General features: G+C 41.2%; 1 protein-coding gene across 1 annotated transcript; it reads left to right on the top strand.

Moving 5' to 3' along the window:
* The first annotated feature begins 268 nt into the window (after positions 1-268).
* Positions 269-16,799, top strand: kmt5c (lysine methyltransferase 5C). The gene is made up of 9 exons (XM_031750826.2): positions 269-644; positions 1,039-1,171; positions 3,772-3,937; positions 4,073-4,182; positions 4,290-4,453; positions 6,852-6,871; positions 7,063-7,199; positions 7,308-7,480; positions 10,090-16,799. Exons 2-9 carry the CDS (start codon positions 1,059-1,061, stop codon positions 15,324-15,326), a joined length of 6,120 nt encoding a protein of 2,039 aa, XP_031606686.1. The 5' UTR covers positions 269-644; positions 1,039-1,058; the 3' UTR covers positions 15,327-16,799.
* Positions 16,800-17,430: the final 631 nt, after the last annotated feature.

Below are 17,430 nucleotides of genomic sequence, written 5' to 3'. Positions count from 1 at the left end.
TTCAGGTAGGTTTTAGTGTCGCTGATGAGCGCATCCGGACTGTGTACTAACAGTGTGATTGTGTGAAATGCTTTCCAGCAGCCAAATAGAGGCAGAGGCCGCTGTACAAGAAAACACTCACCTCTGCACGTCGTAGTAAACCCAGTGTATGGATCGGCGCCGCCCATAAAAGGGTCTGACCAATCAGAGAGCTTAAAACAAAGCCCTCTGGTTTGATTTGTAAAATTGACCTTGACCTAAGCGAATGGCGCAGCGTGAGGGGCGTGGCCAACTGCTAGTTCGGTTGCGTTGGACGTCGCTCATCATCAACTTTTGCTACTAGACGAGCCCGTAAAAGCTAGTTAGCAGCTACAAAACACACACATTTCGTGCCTCAATCGTTCCCCGGTGTCGTGCATTTGTCCCCCTTTTAAAATTTCGGCTGGGACCCGGAGTCGTGAAGGAGCAGTAAAATTCCATAAGCGTCGAGAAGACTCCATCTTCGGGGAGAGCCAGCGAGGCGGCAGAGAGCTAGCGGGCTTCGCTGCTGCTGCTAGGCTAACTTGCACCAGCCAGCAGAGCGAGAGCCGGAGCAGAGCGAGTGAGCGGCTTGCTGCTAAACGGTCAACCTGACGATACTTTCGTTGACTACAAAAGACTCCCAGGTAGGTTTGGGAAGCCCGCATAGCTGTGTCAAGTATGTATCGATGCGCTGGCTTTCATCAGCGTTGCAATGCAATGCTGTTACTGTAGCTACAGGCCATAGCGTTAGCTCCCTCCCTCCCTCAGCTGATAACATATTTACCCTGCTAAGCTAATGGACTGTTGAAGCCCGTAGAAACACAGCCACATTCCTTTCTCACGCAACGATTTTATCTACTGTTCTTTATCATGATGCAACTCAGCTGCAGACCGGTTATATACGTAGATATATACGTAGATATGGTGAGAAATTTAATGCAGGTGTTGTGTGATGTGCAGAAATGCAAAACTCGTAGCTGATTGTGGTTTGTTGTTGCTGCTGCTGTCACAGCGTTACTTTGATGCCTGTGGTTTCAGCATGCTGATGGTGGGAGGCGATGGACGGAAGCACTAGAATGAGTGTGAAGGAGCTGTGTGAGACGGATGACCTGGCCACCCGCTTGGTGCTGGACCCGCTGCTGGGCTTCAGCACCCACAAAATGAACATCAGGTAATCTGACACACAATACAACAATCATGAAGTCCAGTGACCACCCAGTGCTATGGTATGGCTGGCAAAGAGTGTGATCACTGCTGTTTTGCTGGCTTTTTTAAGGCTTGATTTCTTTGATTTTTAGTTGGGTGTAAAAAAACTACAAAAGCAGAAGAAAGAAACTGATCTAAACTAATAATCCCAGGATAGGGTTAAAGGGTGAATTTCACTTTATAGAGAAATATAAAAATAAATAAATAAATAAATGTGAGGGTGAAAGAGAAACCATAACATGTAGGTTTACCTGATATCCCGTACTGGTGTTTTTTGTGCATCATCAAAATAATATTGGTCCGGTTTTAGCTTTGCACCTGACCAATCATATTGTTGTGATGTCATAGCTTTGCAACTTGACAAAAAAAAGACTGTTATAATGAAGTTATGATGATGTAGGAACAACACCCACATGTGGATATCAGATTATGCTCCATTTCAACATATTTTTGTCACTTCTGTTCTGATTGTACATCACAGTTTGAACAAATGAAAAAAAAATGCTTGTATCATTCCTGTTACTACATTTTTTTTCATTAATATTTCTTTACGTCAACGGCCGATTGTGTTGCGTTACATCAGTTTTGTGCTGGGAAAATGTTAAAAAATAGTTTAACAAAGAGCTGAAAAGACTTTAAAGCATGTCAGTTATTATTTATAATGTCAGTGTTTGTTTCCCCGACACAAAGGGGGAATTAATAACAATAAAGAAATAATATTAACAGAAGAACAATATTGACTCAAACTGTTATTTAAACGCCCAAGCAGCCGAGCTATTTTAGTGTCTGAAATGACAAAGCGGGGTCATGACTCATATTTTATACAGGAATAGAGGAATAATGGGTCTGCTTGTGTTTATCATACCATTTCCTTTACCTGTAGCATATATTGTTAAATCCACCAGTGCCATTACTTATGTGTCCCCCAACTGTTATGTAATAAATGGTAACATTAGATGAACTGGTGATGCCTTCATCAACAGCAATTACAGTGAAGTTTTCATTCAGCCTTTGTTACTTCCAGGCTTCTTAACAGATATGTTGTTTTTATGTGTGTGGGTTTGCACAGAAACATTCAAATTATTTATGCCACTTTTGCCAACTAATTTTTGTCAGTTGAGCTGTTTTCATTGTTACTTCAGGCTTTAAGTGTCTGCCTCAAGGCTTCTGCAGCAGTAAATGGTGCTGCTCTAGTTCTGTTAGTCATGGTTGACTGCAGACCATTACAATGTCGTGATCAGAAGTGGAAAATAAAATCAGAGCCTGTAATTTTACAAAAATACATACATTTCCAGGGTCATAAATGACCCTGTATAACTTTCCATTATCCTCCCAACACCAGTCGGCTAATTCTTGTTATTTGAAAGGTGGGGGGAAAAAAAGCTTTACGTTTTGTTAAAGTAAATTGGAAATGTTTTTATTAGAAATATCACTACAGCACACAGAAATGTGCAGTTTGAGTTCTAAATTAACTTGTTTGGGCTCTTGAAGGTTAATCATCAGTCCAGAATTTCGCAATCCGTGCATTCCTGTTAAAGCGGCCCCTGAGCTCTATAAAACATTAAGAATACCAGGTGGTTCTGATTATGCTTTAATGCAGTGACACTTCAGGCCAACTGCAAAACCTGGATGTTCAGTGAAAGTTAATACATAATAACGATGAGTGGCCGAATAAAAGCTCACACCTCAGCAGTCATTAGAGAAAGTCATTAAAAAGAAAAACCTGAATTTTACTTTAATGAAGGTGTACGCAGCAGCAGCAGTAAACTGCTGTTCATTTTCCTGGGAAGAAAAACAAGATTTTTCATGAGTAGTTTGAGAACTGCTTATTTTAAAGCAGTTTTAATGAATGAGTTTGTTAATGTTTGTCAAATTCTGGGCAGAGAAGATGTTTAAAATAACAAGTCGGCTCTGTGATCAGTTTAATTTTTGTTCTTTATTGTAGGTAAAGGAGGTATGAATGCCTCATTTTTCAAGGAAACAATGAAATAATCCTTCTAATTAATAACAGAACTTTTGAGACTTCGGCACAGAAATGATGCGAAACAACAGATGGTCAAAACCGGATGCTGAGTGCTGGTGTTTTTCCTGCATGAAATGTATTTAAATCCACTTTAAAATGAATAATTGAAAATTATATAAGAACAGAAAAATGCATAGACTTTTATTAAATAAGGTAACATAGCCTCTTTGCCCCGTCTATATCCTGACCAGTCATACATATGGGTGCAGCGACCTCCCAGAGGGCTGTGGATAAACCCTGTCTGCACCTGTTGTGCATGTTTTGGTGCATCCGTATTAAATACAGAAGTGAAGAAAGGTTAGATTTCTGAGAAAGATGCACAAATATTTATTATTGTTATTGTAGTTTATAAGAACAGAACTGTGGAACATTTAGTCCTAATATTTCTTAACTGTGGGCTGATTTGGGTGTTGATGGTTCAAAATCTATATTTCAATGCTATATTTAAATTTCAGTGTTAAAAGGCAGCTTCTTAGACTCTGTTAATTCCTGTTCAGTACCATTTCTAGTCTTCTTATATCTGTCCCTCTCTCTTTGTGCAGCCCCCCACCAGAGATCCGACGTTGGGGTAACCTCAAAGAGACCCTTTTGCGGTTTCAGCGTACGCACGACTTCAACGCTACGTTTGAGGCTCTGACGGTGGGCGAGCTGGCTGGTGACTACTTTAATGCTTTGGGGAGCCATCGACAGGAGCTGCTGAGACAACATGTATGCATAAAACAAAAATGTTTGTTATCATTTGACTTTATTGTCTATGTTAGGCGTGTATGTGTTTATCACTGATTCTTGGATTTGTCACTCGAGTGTAACATCACAATCAAAGACCGCGTGTGATGTTTGCAGGTTTATCGCTACCTCAGTGCCTTCCTGTTGGATAGCGGTGTCAAGATAGAGTCCTGTGACAGATACTCCTCAGAGACCAACGGAGCCAAGATAACCTCAACTAGGCACTGGTATTCACACGCAGCAACGTCACGAGCTGCCACTGCAGCAGCACTGCGTCCTGTATGTTGTCGATTTTTACAACTGAAAATGTGATGGCTGAATTGTTCCTCGGCAGGTTTGTAGGAGAGCGAGTGGAGGTCCTGCTGGGCTGCATAGCAGAGCTGAGTCCTGCTGACAGTGCCGTGCTGAGGGCGGGAGTCAATGACTTCAGCGTGATGTATTCCACACGCAAACGCTGCGCTCAGCTCTGGCTCGGGCCTGCAGCCTTCATTAACCACGGTGAGTGTGTTTACCCTAGTGGTTGACTAGACGAGACTAGTGGTTGTACACATATATATGCATCTTAATGGAAATCTAGGCCATACCTTCAGTTTTACACTGTAGTTACTATTGAGCATGCCAGAGCTTCAGATAGTGTGCAGGCAGTCCTTTTAAAATTCAGAGATCTCAAATAAAGGATTTCTACAGAAACCCATTTCAGGTTCAGTTCATTTCATTTGCATCTACATTTTGATTTATTACGATGAAAGTTTGGGGAAATGAACTTTCTTCAACTTTCTTTCTTTTTAAAAAAAGAGAATTTAGTGAAATAAATCATTTTTTTGTGTATTTTTTTTAGTCTGTGTTTAAAAATGTGTTTAAAAAGTTCTCCATGGTGACCAAATTAACTGATTATGATTTTAGCTGTTATTGAGCAAGCCTTTATTTAAAGTTTGATTTAGGGCTGTTCGATATAACGATATATATCGGATGACGATAGAAAAACGTCTATCGTTTCATTTTACGCTATCGTTTGTTTCGTGGTGTCGCAAAATAAACTGTTTACGGCAATATTTTTTCATCGTTTTGATGGTCACTGTAGTGGCTATATTAATTTCTTAATTTCTCTCTCTCTCTTATATTTAATATAACCACACTACGGACGGACAAGCGCTTGTTTTTATGCGTCGTCGTTAGCAACAACGACGGTAAAACCACCTCGTGTCCGCTTGTTTATGTTCCACATAAACCCTTCACAATAAAGCTCAAGATCCTGTTGAGACTTTTCAAAATAAACTCAATCACGTGAAAGATGCAGATTATTTACGGATGAGAAGCAAAACAAGAGCCGCCAGGTGCTAAAAAATAAACCTTAGACTCAAACGTTAGAACAGGCTTTTCCCCGCAGCATGCCGTGTAATAAATACTCACAAAGAAAACGGCGGCCGTTACCACATATGTCTAAAAATGTATAGTTTCATGCATCAGTTAAAACACTCGACTCCAGCTACATGACGCGCAGAAACACTTCACGCAAGTCGAGCTGCCCGAGATTCACATAATTTACAGAAAATGTTACATTTTTGTGATTTCTATCGTTATCGGGACGATAGAATTCTTATATCGGGATATGAGATTTTGGTCATATCGCACAGCCCTAGTTTGATTTTAATCATTCCTCAAGTTTGAAATGCTGAAGCTGGTGTGCGTACAGTTATCTCTGTGGGCCAAAAGCTGAGGCTCCAGGCTGCTCTGAATGCTCTGTTTCAGATACGTTTCTGCCCTTTGCTTCTATCAGGATAAAGAGGTTGAATATCTTGACCCTCGTGCTTGCGATGAGCAGCCAACCAGAAGATTGTTGGCTAAAAAGATGAAAATGGAAACTAAAACAGTAAAACAAAAGAGGAATTGAGGGGCTTTACCAAAGCTTAATAATAGATGAATAAATATGAATAAAAATAAATAAATAAATCATGCAAACCTGTGCTAAATATGGAGCTGGAAACAAGCATAATAGGCTCACTTTAGGTTCCTTATTCAAGCTGATGAATGTATATAATTCACAGAGTACACCAAAACAGATTTATCCTGAACTCGGTTTGCACTGCAGTGACGCAGGGATAGCGGTCAATGTTTTGCACCCATGTGTGTGTCCTCATCATAATTATAGTGAGAAATTATAGGTTTCCTCATATGATTTATTGACTTTCTAGTTACAAGAGCGAGAAAATCATGTTAGCAGATGACATGTTGGTGCACAGTAATAAAGATTCAGGAGGTCTTTCATACCTCATGCAATAACTCTTTATTACACAAAACATCTGTCTTGCAGAGAGTAAATTGTCTGAGTTTATTTCGGCCCTGTGTTGTCTCAACACTTCACATCCTGTTATAGTGAACCACTTTAATGTGACATGACATATGCTGTGCTTGTTTTTACTGCTGTTTCTTTTTGCTCTGTTGAATTTGAACTCTTTTACTTTATAAGCCACTTAGTCATATTATATGATATTAAGCTTTTTTTTTTAAGCATCTGATTGTATTTCGTTTAGATTTGGAGCTTTTCTTTTGCATGTTGTTTGTTTATTGCACCTTGTTGAGCTGTTTTGTTTTGTCAAATTGTATTTGTGTTGATCTATTTGGTATTTGAGGTGTTCTGTTGTAGGTTCTGTTTAATGTTTCAGCTCCATATTTTAAAGAAAACAAAGAATATCTTATCCTAACTGCAATTATGCCAAAGGCCTAGTAATTTTTTTTGCATCAGAGGGCTATTTCTTTATTTCTTTTGTGAAAACAAATCCAATCTAAACCAGTAGATCAGCAAAATGTGGAGTTTTTTATCCACTGGTGTGTTTTTTTTTTTTTTAATGACCTAACCTTATTTATCTTTTTTTTTCTTTGTCCCTTTGCACTGAAGACTGCAAACCAAACTGCAAGGTAACCTGCAATAATAATTCACTAAAACACTTCAAGTTGAAATTATAACATGTTATTTTCATACTAAATGTTGTATTTTAAGTGCAGATTTAGACCTGCCTTCTGCCTCCTGACTGCTTTGTTGTTGTTTCCCACGGGCCATCCAACCTTTGTCTTTGTCTGTTTTTTTTCCTTCTTTTTCACCCGCCCAGTTCGTCCCCGGTGAGAAGAATATCGCTTGTGTTGAGGTGATTCGACCCATAGCACCTGGGGAAGAGATCACGTGTTACTATGGAGCCAGCTTTTTTGGTGAAGGCAATGAAATGTGTGAATGCTGCACCTGTGAGAGGTGCGTCCATTATCTGATCTTTATCAAAGTCTTTTTTCTCAACAGATTTTATTCATCTAAGAGATGAAAACTCTGAACTTTGAACCTTTTTTTTTAACTCTTCTTTAGGAATGGAGAGGGTCACTTCAAGCACAGAGGGAAACAGCCTGAAATCGAGGAAACAAAGGACCCCGTGGGCCAAAAGTACCGCCTGAGAGAGCGATATCTTCGTCATCAAAGAGAGAGAGGTCACTTTTCTACAAGGCCGATAACACCAGGAATACACTCGGGAATCTTTAAAGGTAACCAGTTTGGGATTTTCCTACTAAAAAGGTTTTGGGCTTTCCCCAAAGCACAATCAGAGGGATTGTACTTAAAGGGAAAATCCATAGATTTTTATTGAGTAAGGTAACACAAGGCCAATACCTAAACTATATGCAGTCCTGTCGTACTCAAGGCCTCTTTTGACTCAGGAAAATCCCTGATGTTAATGGGAAAACACACAAATAAACAGAGTTTATGCCTAATTTTTTTATTAAATCCTATCCAGTTTTATTTATATAGCTCCAAATCATAGCAACAGTTGCTTCGAGGTTCTTTAGATTGTAAAGTAAAGACTACATTAATACAAGCCCCACAATAATACCCGGTACAGCTTAAATCCTGCCGTGACCGCATCGTTCAGATTAAGATTATCGCTCTGTTCAAAGTATTTGCAGCTTTTGCATATTAAAACTGCAAAGCTGTCACGATATATATTATACATATTGTAAAAATCTACATGGGGGACAGAAATCTGGTTTATAATCAGCGAGTTGACCTTTAAACCACTTTAAAACTTGGATCATCTGCTGCTGAAAAGTCATCTAAGGTCCATGGAACATTTTTGTGCTTTGATAAACCACAAGGAAGATCAGCAAGTGGTTACCTGTTAATGAACAACTTTATCCTACTATTTTTGGCCAGATGAGAGTATGGAACAGTGGCAGTGCAATTATCCATAACCTGTAAAATATAATGCCTTAAAAAGGGTCTGCTATTAAATATTTGTGCAGCTACCACATGACATATATAATATAAAATCTCCAAACTTGTTTACTTACTCTACTAAATAAATAAACTAAATAAATCCAGATGTTTTAATATCCTTTTGTTCTTATCTGTTTGCTTTAGGTAGCATACGCATGCTTATGCAATCATATAAATAAAGGATTTATTATGTGGGGTTTAGAATAATTAGACGGGATCTTCCTCAGGGACAGCCAACATAAACATTACGAGGGACCACTCACAAATAGATCCTCATTAAAATATTTATATTTATCAAAAGTTATTCAATAATCTGTGTCGATGATTAATAACAATGGAGCTTTAGTTGTGATTAGACTGCATGCGATTCTGCGTGTTTTAACGAACTGTGTGGAAGGTGCGGTAATGCAGCTCCAGGGAGAAGAGTGTACTTTAACTTTTTCGAGGAATGACAGATGTTCCTGTAGATGTTTTATGTGCAGATGCAAGAAGGAGCTGTACCATATGCTCCATACACTGTAAGGCAGGGCTGAGCTCAGATTTTAATTCAAATGAAAATTTTGGCTTCTAGCAATCATGAAAAGATGGTGATCAGGATGAACTTACTAAATTACTTTTCATCATTCATTTTTGCTACAAAGCTCTCATTTTCTCTTGTCTTATGAATCAAGTTGAACCTTTTCAAAGCTCAACCTCACCCAGTTTAGTTGAGCTCTACCCAAGGTGTCTGAAAGAGAGCCCTTGCTCAGTGAAATCTGCCTAGGAGGAGCAAATGTAATGAAAGTTTTTTCCTGCAGCTCTAAGGGCCCCTCACTTGATCTTCTTTTGCAGACCTTTCTTGTGGGAGCCTGTGGGCAGGCAAAGAGTGGCGGCTACTCTTGTGTAACGGGCTTTATAGTCAAGAAAACAATCCCTTAGAATGGGCCCCTACCAAAGGACACTAACCCTAACCCGCCTCTTTTCTCAGTTTATATTATCTATTTTTCCTTTAAATAACTTCTAGGGAGCCACTGTTTGTTGTTTGGTTTTTTTAGGTTTGTTCGAGCATTTATTTAAATCAGGGATGTCAAACTCATTTTATACCACATGCACATGAGCCACCAATGCATACAGAGAGGTTTAACTACACATTGCATAAAGAAGTGCAGTTCCAACAGTATTTCCACATGCTATAGAAATGCTTCTGTTGTAAACGAAAGAAATCTTTCAGCTTTGGGCTTAAATTTTAAGAAATAAATGTTTAAAATTACAAAAGAAATTTTGCCTAGAGTGTCCTGTAATTATAAAACAAACAGCTTCTGTTCATAGAAAATATTCTTTTGTACGTGGACCTATTGTAAGTAGTGAGAAACAGGAACTGTTTTTGTTATGCGATTGTTTATCTATTACTTAATTACTGTTGTGTAGTATGATTGGCCACAGGAAGGTCTTTATCAGCAGAAAAAGCTGTAAAACACATTTAAGTCCAACAATTCATGCCCTTCACATTTTCCAAAGCTATCCAGTGAGTGTATTAGAGTCTTTGTTGGGGTGATTCTGGTCCCCGGACCTTACATTTGACGTCCATTATTTAGATTTTGAAGTGGGTTGATAACTGAAAAAATGTAATTATACTTCTGTCTCCTGTTAGAAACAAACTGTTATGTGTTCCACTGCTGTGTTTCAGAGTAAACATGCTTTGTTTCCTTCTTCTTTTTTAAAAAAAAGAAAATGCTCCAACTTCTTAATGCATTTTGCAGTCGTTGTCTTCACAAGTTTGATTTACACTATAGACCAGACTCTGCACATGAAGTGGTTCACAGGACAGAAAAGCAGAACAATTGGTTTTGTGTAGAAAACCAAAAAGTTAATTTGCTTCTTTGTTGTTGTCTCTCTTTCAAAGCCATCCCCTCAAGGAACTCATTCACTCAGCAGATGAGGAGAAATGCCTTGAAGAACAGAAAACTGAGTCAGACAAAGAAGTGGAGACAGGAGAAGCAAAGACGATCAGGAAAGCACCCACTAAAGTCCTCCTCTACAGCCAAACAACGGCGAACGGTTCCGCTTTTGTCCCAGGTTACACTAAAGGACCTTAGAGTCAGAGTGCGGCGCCACTCTTTGGATTTTTTACTCAATTGTAAGGATCCAAAAAGCAAAGAAAGGGCACTGCTGCAGCAACTCGAGGAAGTGAGGCCAAAAGATAACAGGCCAAGGGGACTGAACATGACTGGGGAAGAAAGCAACAGCAGTGCGGTGAACTTGAAGCCCTTTACTCTGAATTCCTCCATGTCAGTTTGTCAGAAAAGCAGATCTGCGGTAAGAGGCGCAGGCCTTAATGGGAGGTTTGTAAAAGTGGTGGGCAGGAAACCCGTTCACATGAGGGCCTCTTCAAGAACAAAAAGCATTGTTCGCACCACGCTCACACACCAGACGAAGTCCAGTAACACAACTAACACTACAACTGTTTGTCACCCGGATGAGGTCGTCAAAATCTGCAGTGCAATAAAACAAGAGAATGTCGAAACTGCAATCACAGAAAGTCAAAACGGCCCGTGCAGCAGCGGCGCCGTTGAAACCAGCGTCATCGCCAAGGCTCAAAATCCAGCTGCTGAGCAAACTGAGCTCAAGACTATCAGAGCTTCATCCACGAGTAACACGGATGGATTGAAGAACACTGGAGACAATCCGCTAACATCTCTGAAGCAATATCTTACAGTCAATCTAACGAGGTTATCGGTGTCACAAAGTTTGGAAGTTGGAGAAAGCTGTGAAGACAGGAAAGTAAGGGTGGAGGTAAGAGGAAGGAGGAGGCCGAGCCAGCGCCCAGGTCCAGCAACAGAAAAACGAGCGTCCAGATTTCAGCAGAGGCAGGCGAGAAGTTCAGAGGTCTGCACAGCTGACGGTAACAGAGGGGTGAGGGAAATGTTTTTCAAGTCTGTAGATAAAACCAGTGTAAGGAAGCGGCATTCGAGCGAGAGCACGGGCGACTTATCCCACAGCGAGAAAAAGAGAAGTGAGAAATTTATTGAAATACAAACGGCTTCGGTAGATGAGAAAGAACAGAAGGATTTTTTAAAAGGCAAAACAGAAGGGCAGAAAGACAGTAAAAGTAACAGAAACCTAGAAGAAGTGAAATCGACCGATTGCAAAATGGTTCCCAGCAAATGTCAAAATAATGTCCAGGATGTTAAAAATACAGCCAAGGGTGTTTGCACGCAGGAAGGATCGGGACAAATGAGTTTGAGTAAGCAGCCAGTAAGTAGGCATGAAGATGATATTGTTATAAAACAGGCAAAGGTTCTGCTATCTGATATTTTAAGAAAAGATAAATCATTAATAGATGGGAGATTAAAGGGAGGTAACGTAGGACGACGGTTTTCTACCTGGGCCTCCAAGGAGAGTGCCGAGGAGGATGCAGAACAAACTGAAATAAATGGAGGCAGGTTCCGGCGTTCAGTGCAGAGGAGGATTATTAGAAGACGAAAGATAAGGCCCAGAGCAGTGAAAAGAAAAGCAGAAGATAAGCCAAGCACCAAGGGACACTTAAGCAAAGACATAACAGCTACAGTTAAGACAGAGTTGAGTCAGGAGAGATTGGAGCTTAAGTTGCCGCAGAGGCACAATGACCCACCGGCCACCTGCCTCAACCCACTACCTCACAAGTCACCGATTTCGGCTAAAACCACGACTAATCCAGACACCAATGCACAAGCGCACGCGCAGTCCAATATACCTCTGAAGAAACGTACATTTCGCAGTTCAGCACTAGATTCTGAACAAAGTCTAAACTCTGCCTTAGATCAGGTTTCTAAAAATGTTACAGAGTTGAAATCGTCTGCAGAGCTGAAGCAAGACCTCGCCCCGTCTTCAGGGGAGAGTAGCAAAGTGAAAAGAGAGAATAAAGTCAGAGTTAGGAGAACAGAAATGCAGCGGTTAGCCCCCAGAAGACACCCCTCTTTTAACAGGGTCCTTCGCTCGAGACCTGCTGAAGCTCAGCGTGGTCATTTAATGAGGAACGCTCGAAAGTGTAAATTAGAAAAGCTGGATGAGGATGACGCTGGTAAAGCACAGACATTAGAGAGCGAGCGTGCTGAGGATGTAGCTGAAAGTCCGACTTCAGATGAATTTCAAAGTAAAAATCAGGGGGAAATGATGACCCTGGAACAAAGTGGTTTGGAAGACATAAAGCCAGACTTTTTTAAAATTCGGCTTAAGAGGAGAAGAGGGAAAGTATGGGAGATGCAAAATGCGGGGTTGGAAAACATGGCATTAAAAGCAGAAAAGGGAGATGAGCTGGTGGCATTCGATCCTTTTAAAGCTATTATGGACTCGGTGTCAGTTTTAAACATGGAGATGGAGGCAGCTCAGGCTCACGTGCAGGCTAGTAAGAAGTCAAAGAGCAGATTGCATCGTTTGAAAAAAAGAGGAGAGAAGTTGCAAGCTATAAATTTCTACACTGGTGCAAAGTCAGACAAAGACCTTGAAAATGACAGGGAAAACGTCTGTGGACCCGATGTATCTGCCAGCAACGAAGTACAGTGCAAAGAGAAAATCGATAGGGACCCCGTGGTTGGAGTCAAGCAGCTGCCAGAAAAAACAGAGAGTCAGAAAAATGACAGCGCAGCCCTGTCAGCGGTAGGGCTGGAAACAAAAATCGAAGACGGTTTTTTAAAGAGTTCCTGCTTGTTTGAAAGTGGGTCACAAAAAAAGCAAGAGCCGGAACTGGACATAAATGGCTGTCCATTACCGGTAATTAAACTGCGTAGGAAGGTGGAGGATATTTGGGAGGTGGATAGTAAAGAGGAGCTCATACAGCCCGATCTAAAAGTAGAGACCATTATTAAGACGGAGATGAAGGGTCACGTTTTAGGTAAAGAAAAAGGACTTTCCGATTGTTGCAAGCTCAAAGAAGAGTGCCCATCTTCTCAGAGACTGAACAACAGCTCTCTGAAAACCGAACCGCCACCATTTTCTTTGTCCCTATCACCACTGTCGCTGTCCTCGCCCCTCAACGACAATAAAACTGAAGTTATATCCGTAGCTGCAGACAGAATCACTGAAAGGCCAGAGATGATCAGCGGAGGAAGGAAACAGAGGCACAAAATGGACAGAACACACAAGTGTGGGCCTGTCGAAACACCCACCACTTGCCTTAGTCACACTCTTCAGCAAATTGATAACAGTCTCTCTCGGCTTTCCGAGGGCTTGTGTTCATCTCAGACTTTGGAAAAGCCCACAGCCTCTTCTAATTCTGTCATCCAACCCCCGTCCCAGTCTCCTCCATTTGCAACAGCAGATAACATGCTTACCAGCGAGCCCACCTTCACAAACTGCTGTGATGACATTCTTGACTTTCAGTGTCTCAACTTTGAGGGCTATTACCAGCCACAGAACATGCTTCCATCTTCCCCATCAGATCTGTGTTCCCTGGATCCTCCTACAGATCCTTTCAGCAGTCCCCTCTCTCACAGCCCTACCGACACGTGGACCACGGAAACGCCATACCTTGGCCCTCCCAGTCCTGGAAATAACTTTACCAGTGAGGATTTGCAGTTTTTTCCAGGCCTAATGCCTTCCAAAAGTGACTCAGTTCCTCTGGAATGTGAAGCAAAGGATACCTCCAAAGACAGAAACCCACCCAACACCAGTTTCAGTTATTCAGCTCTGGGCAACCCCGACTTAGCGGCTAAAGATCGAATTATAAGTAAAAATCTGGGAATGAGGTTTTCCAAAGAAGACTTAAAAACTCAGTCTTTCATGGCACCCAGTAAACCTCGTTTTATGGGTCCGTCATCGTCTTCGGTTACAACTCAAAGTCCTGTTACTTTACCCCACGCTGCCATGAACATAAAGCCAAGCACCAGCCAATCAAAAACCCAGGCTAACCTCAAAACCCAGGGTCCCTTCCATCGTATGACCATTCCCAATAAATCCCAGTCATTTTCCAGCAATCAGCCAAACGCAGTTAGAGCAGCGTCCCAGAGCTGCTTAACAAAGCCCGTACAGTCGTCTCAAATGTCTAACAAATTCCTCTCTCCTCAGCTGTTCACTGTGAAAAATCCCAACCCTCCCGACAATCCATTCAACTTTCCTGAGAAAACCTCTACAGTTATTCACAGGGTGCTTAAGTTTCAGGGGGGCAACCAGAGTCAGAACTTGTACAGCGCACCTTGCAAAGACACCACGGCTGCCGGCAGCCCGACCGTCTCGCCCAGAATGCTAGGCGCAAAATCAGGTGCTATGGAGAAAACCCAGCAGAGTCCAAAGTTCTGCTTTAGTGCAGACAGTCATCAGAAAGGCAACTTATCTGTTCAGGGGTTCGAAAAGGACGTTCACCTCGCTTCCTCCAACAGGTCCAACATTCATTTCAATAAACCCAACTCCTCAGTTTCTCAGTCTTATAGTAAAGCTAAGATGTCATCAGACAAACATGAAAGTGGCGAAGCCAACATGGCATACAAAAACTTTTCTATCCTGCCAAGGCAGTTCTACTTTCCTAGCAAAATGTCCGACAGTTATTCGTCACCACACGAGAAAAGTATGAAACAGGATAAATCCACTACGCCGACCTCAGACAAACACCAGCCGTGTTACACTCAGCAAGACCCCTTTGATTTCAGTTTTGGCACTTCTCTTTCGCCCATGTCTCAGCACAACAGTCCCCAAGTGGTTCACAATACACCACCTGGTACACCAGCACCAGCAAACAAGTCCTCAGCCCCCTCGGCCTCGTTCCCTTACGGCTATCAAGGTCCTCCTTACGTACTAAACTTCAGTGGAGACCATTCTTTGACCCTGGGTCTCAGGGATGGTGCTGAGGGCTACCCAGGAATGGGCTCAACAAACTACACCTACCACTGCCTGATGGAGCCTTCGGGCACACAGGGGCGGCTGGTCGTCGAGCCCTGTGGACCCCAGCTCTCTAACCCAGCTTCTCTGGCTGGATTTTCAGGGCTCAAAGGTCACGACGAGCACTGCAGGAAGGATATGCAGCAGCAGTGCCACGCTGGGGATCACCAAGGCACATCACACTATGGACCTGTTACAACATCTCACTCCATGGGTGCCACAAAACCCAAGAGGGTGAGGTTAGTGGTGACAGACGGCACAGTGGACTTAGATCTTCAGTACTCGGACTGAATTAGTCTCCCAATCCCAGAATACAATTGGGAATATATCGTGTCTGTCGCACACACAGATGCGCAAAAACAGTTTTGTAAGAAAAAAAAGAGCTTTTAAAACCATCTGACTGACATTTTTTCTAAATAATAATTTTAATTGACTTGTAATGCTAACATGTACAGGGTTTTATGTAAAGAAAAATTATGAGTGTTTCAATTGCTGTACAATTTTTTTTTTTTTCCTCAAATAGTATGTCCACTAAAATTTCCTTAGATTACCAAATTTCCAGTGTATAAATAAAACAAAGCATTAAATATATTTGTGTCTGGGAGGCCCTGTAAACATTTAAAGCCCTCTTCGTGTACTGTAACATAGATGTATGCATTTTTCTACACCCCGTAAGGCAGTAGAGGCAGGAGCCACCGTCACCGGTTGCTGGTACTTGTATTGGTGATTTTAAAAAGGCAGCTTTGTGCCTCAGTCTTTGATATGTTCTTGTGACTTTTTGAAGTACCCGTTGAAACACCCTCTACCCTCAATTTTATACTCACAGTAAGCTTTTCTCACTTGGTGTGTGTTTGTGCGTGCGTGTGTGTGGGTGTATGAGTGTGTGTGCATGCATTTGACAGGCAGACCTGCAGGTGTCGAGGGATCAAAGTGTAAGGTGTGTGTCGCCGCACCCGATCACGCGACTGTTGCTTTGCCAGGTTTAGGTAGAATCGTTAGTGCGTGAATGAAAGGCTCGTGCATGAACAGTGTACAGTTAGCGACTTCATCGTAGGACAGTTTTACTGGGTGACGACGGGTTTCATCAGTGTCCCAGTGTGGACGAGTGACTGAGTGAGGAACTGCGATTTGTTTTTTGTTTTTTTCTTGCTAAATGAATTGAGATCTCTAACGAGGCTTCACACAGGTGGCAGACTAAGTGACAATCCTCTCACTTTTGTCTTTTATTTGGTCTCTTTTTCAAAGAAGGAACTGAAGGAAACAATGCCGCAGCAGTTACTAATATTCTGTCGTTGCTGATGGAGCTACGCATTAGTAGATGTTCATATTGTAACCACAGTTATTTGCTGTTGATTGTTGGAGTCACGTTGTGTCATTACGTACTGTATGTTTGACATCAGTGAGCGGGAGCATTCAGTGTGACTGCACAGCCTTACATTACTACCATCAAAATGTACTGTCTTGATATGGAAAGGCCAATTATTTATTTTAATATCCTCATTCTTGAAAAGGTGCTTTAATGTAATTTATATTTCACATTGATTGTTCAAGCTATTAAATGTTTGTATTATTATTTAATGGGACAAAATACTGAGCTGAATATTTACACTGAGTATTTAAATTCAAAGCTTTTCACATCTTATCCAGTTTTTCAGTTGTTACAGGTGAAATGTTCTCCCTTTCTTATTGGCAGTTAGTCTCATTGAAAGTCTGCTGTAGAAAATGTACAAATGTAGCCTATATCATTAAAGACACTTAATTCTTTTTTTGGTATTTTCTCCTTTTACTGCTTCTTGTATTTTTTGTTGAACAGCGGTGGGAAAATGAGCAGAAACCATTCAGAAACAACAATCTGCTCCAGCTGGATGATTCTCAACATTAAATGGGTCTTTTTCATTTTCCCTTAGATGCACGCACCTTCCAAACTTCAAAAAGGGTTCCCAAGCATTTGTAAACATCCCGTGTGTGTCCTTTAATGTATTTATATGAAAGCTAATCTTTTCCAGAGTATAATTTGCTCTGTGAGTTTATTTTAATCCCTTTACAGTGGGAAAAAAAAAGTTGGGGAAAGCACAAACTGTATATAAAAATGGACATAGCCATCACGATGTGACCCTGTAGTTTCCGAGTGCTGCATTTTGAAGGTGTTAGTGTTTTACCCACATCCACGTTGGTATTTTGGAGCTAGTCGTTATAGTGCAGCAGATAACATTAGAGTAAAACTGTTCACAGGTGGATACAAAGTACCAGAATTAGTAGAATAGAATAGAATAGAATAATCATTTAATTGTCCCACAAGGGGAAATTTGGTTGTAACAGCAGCCAAAAAGACACATATACAAACAAACAGGACACAGAACAGAAACATACACAATTAAACTCTTTTTGATGAAGG

The sequence above is a fragment of the Oreochromis aureus genome, linkage group 4 (genome assembly GCF_013358895.1).
Source record: "Oreochromis aureus strain Israel breed Guangdong linkage group 4, ZZ_aureus, whole genome shotgun sequence".
NCBI lineage: Eukaryota > Metazoa > Chordata > Actinopteri > Cichliformes > Cichlidae > Oreochromis > Oreochromis aureus.
The sequence above is the reverse complement of the archived record's forward strand: the minus strand, read 5'-3'. Positions and strand labels throughout refer to the sequence as shown.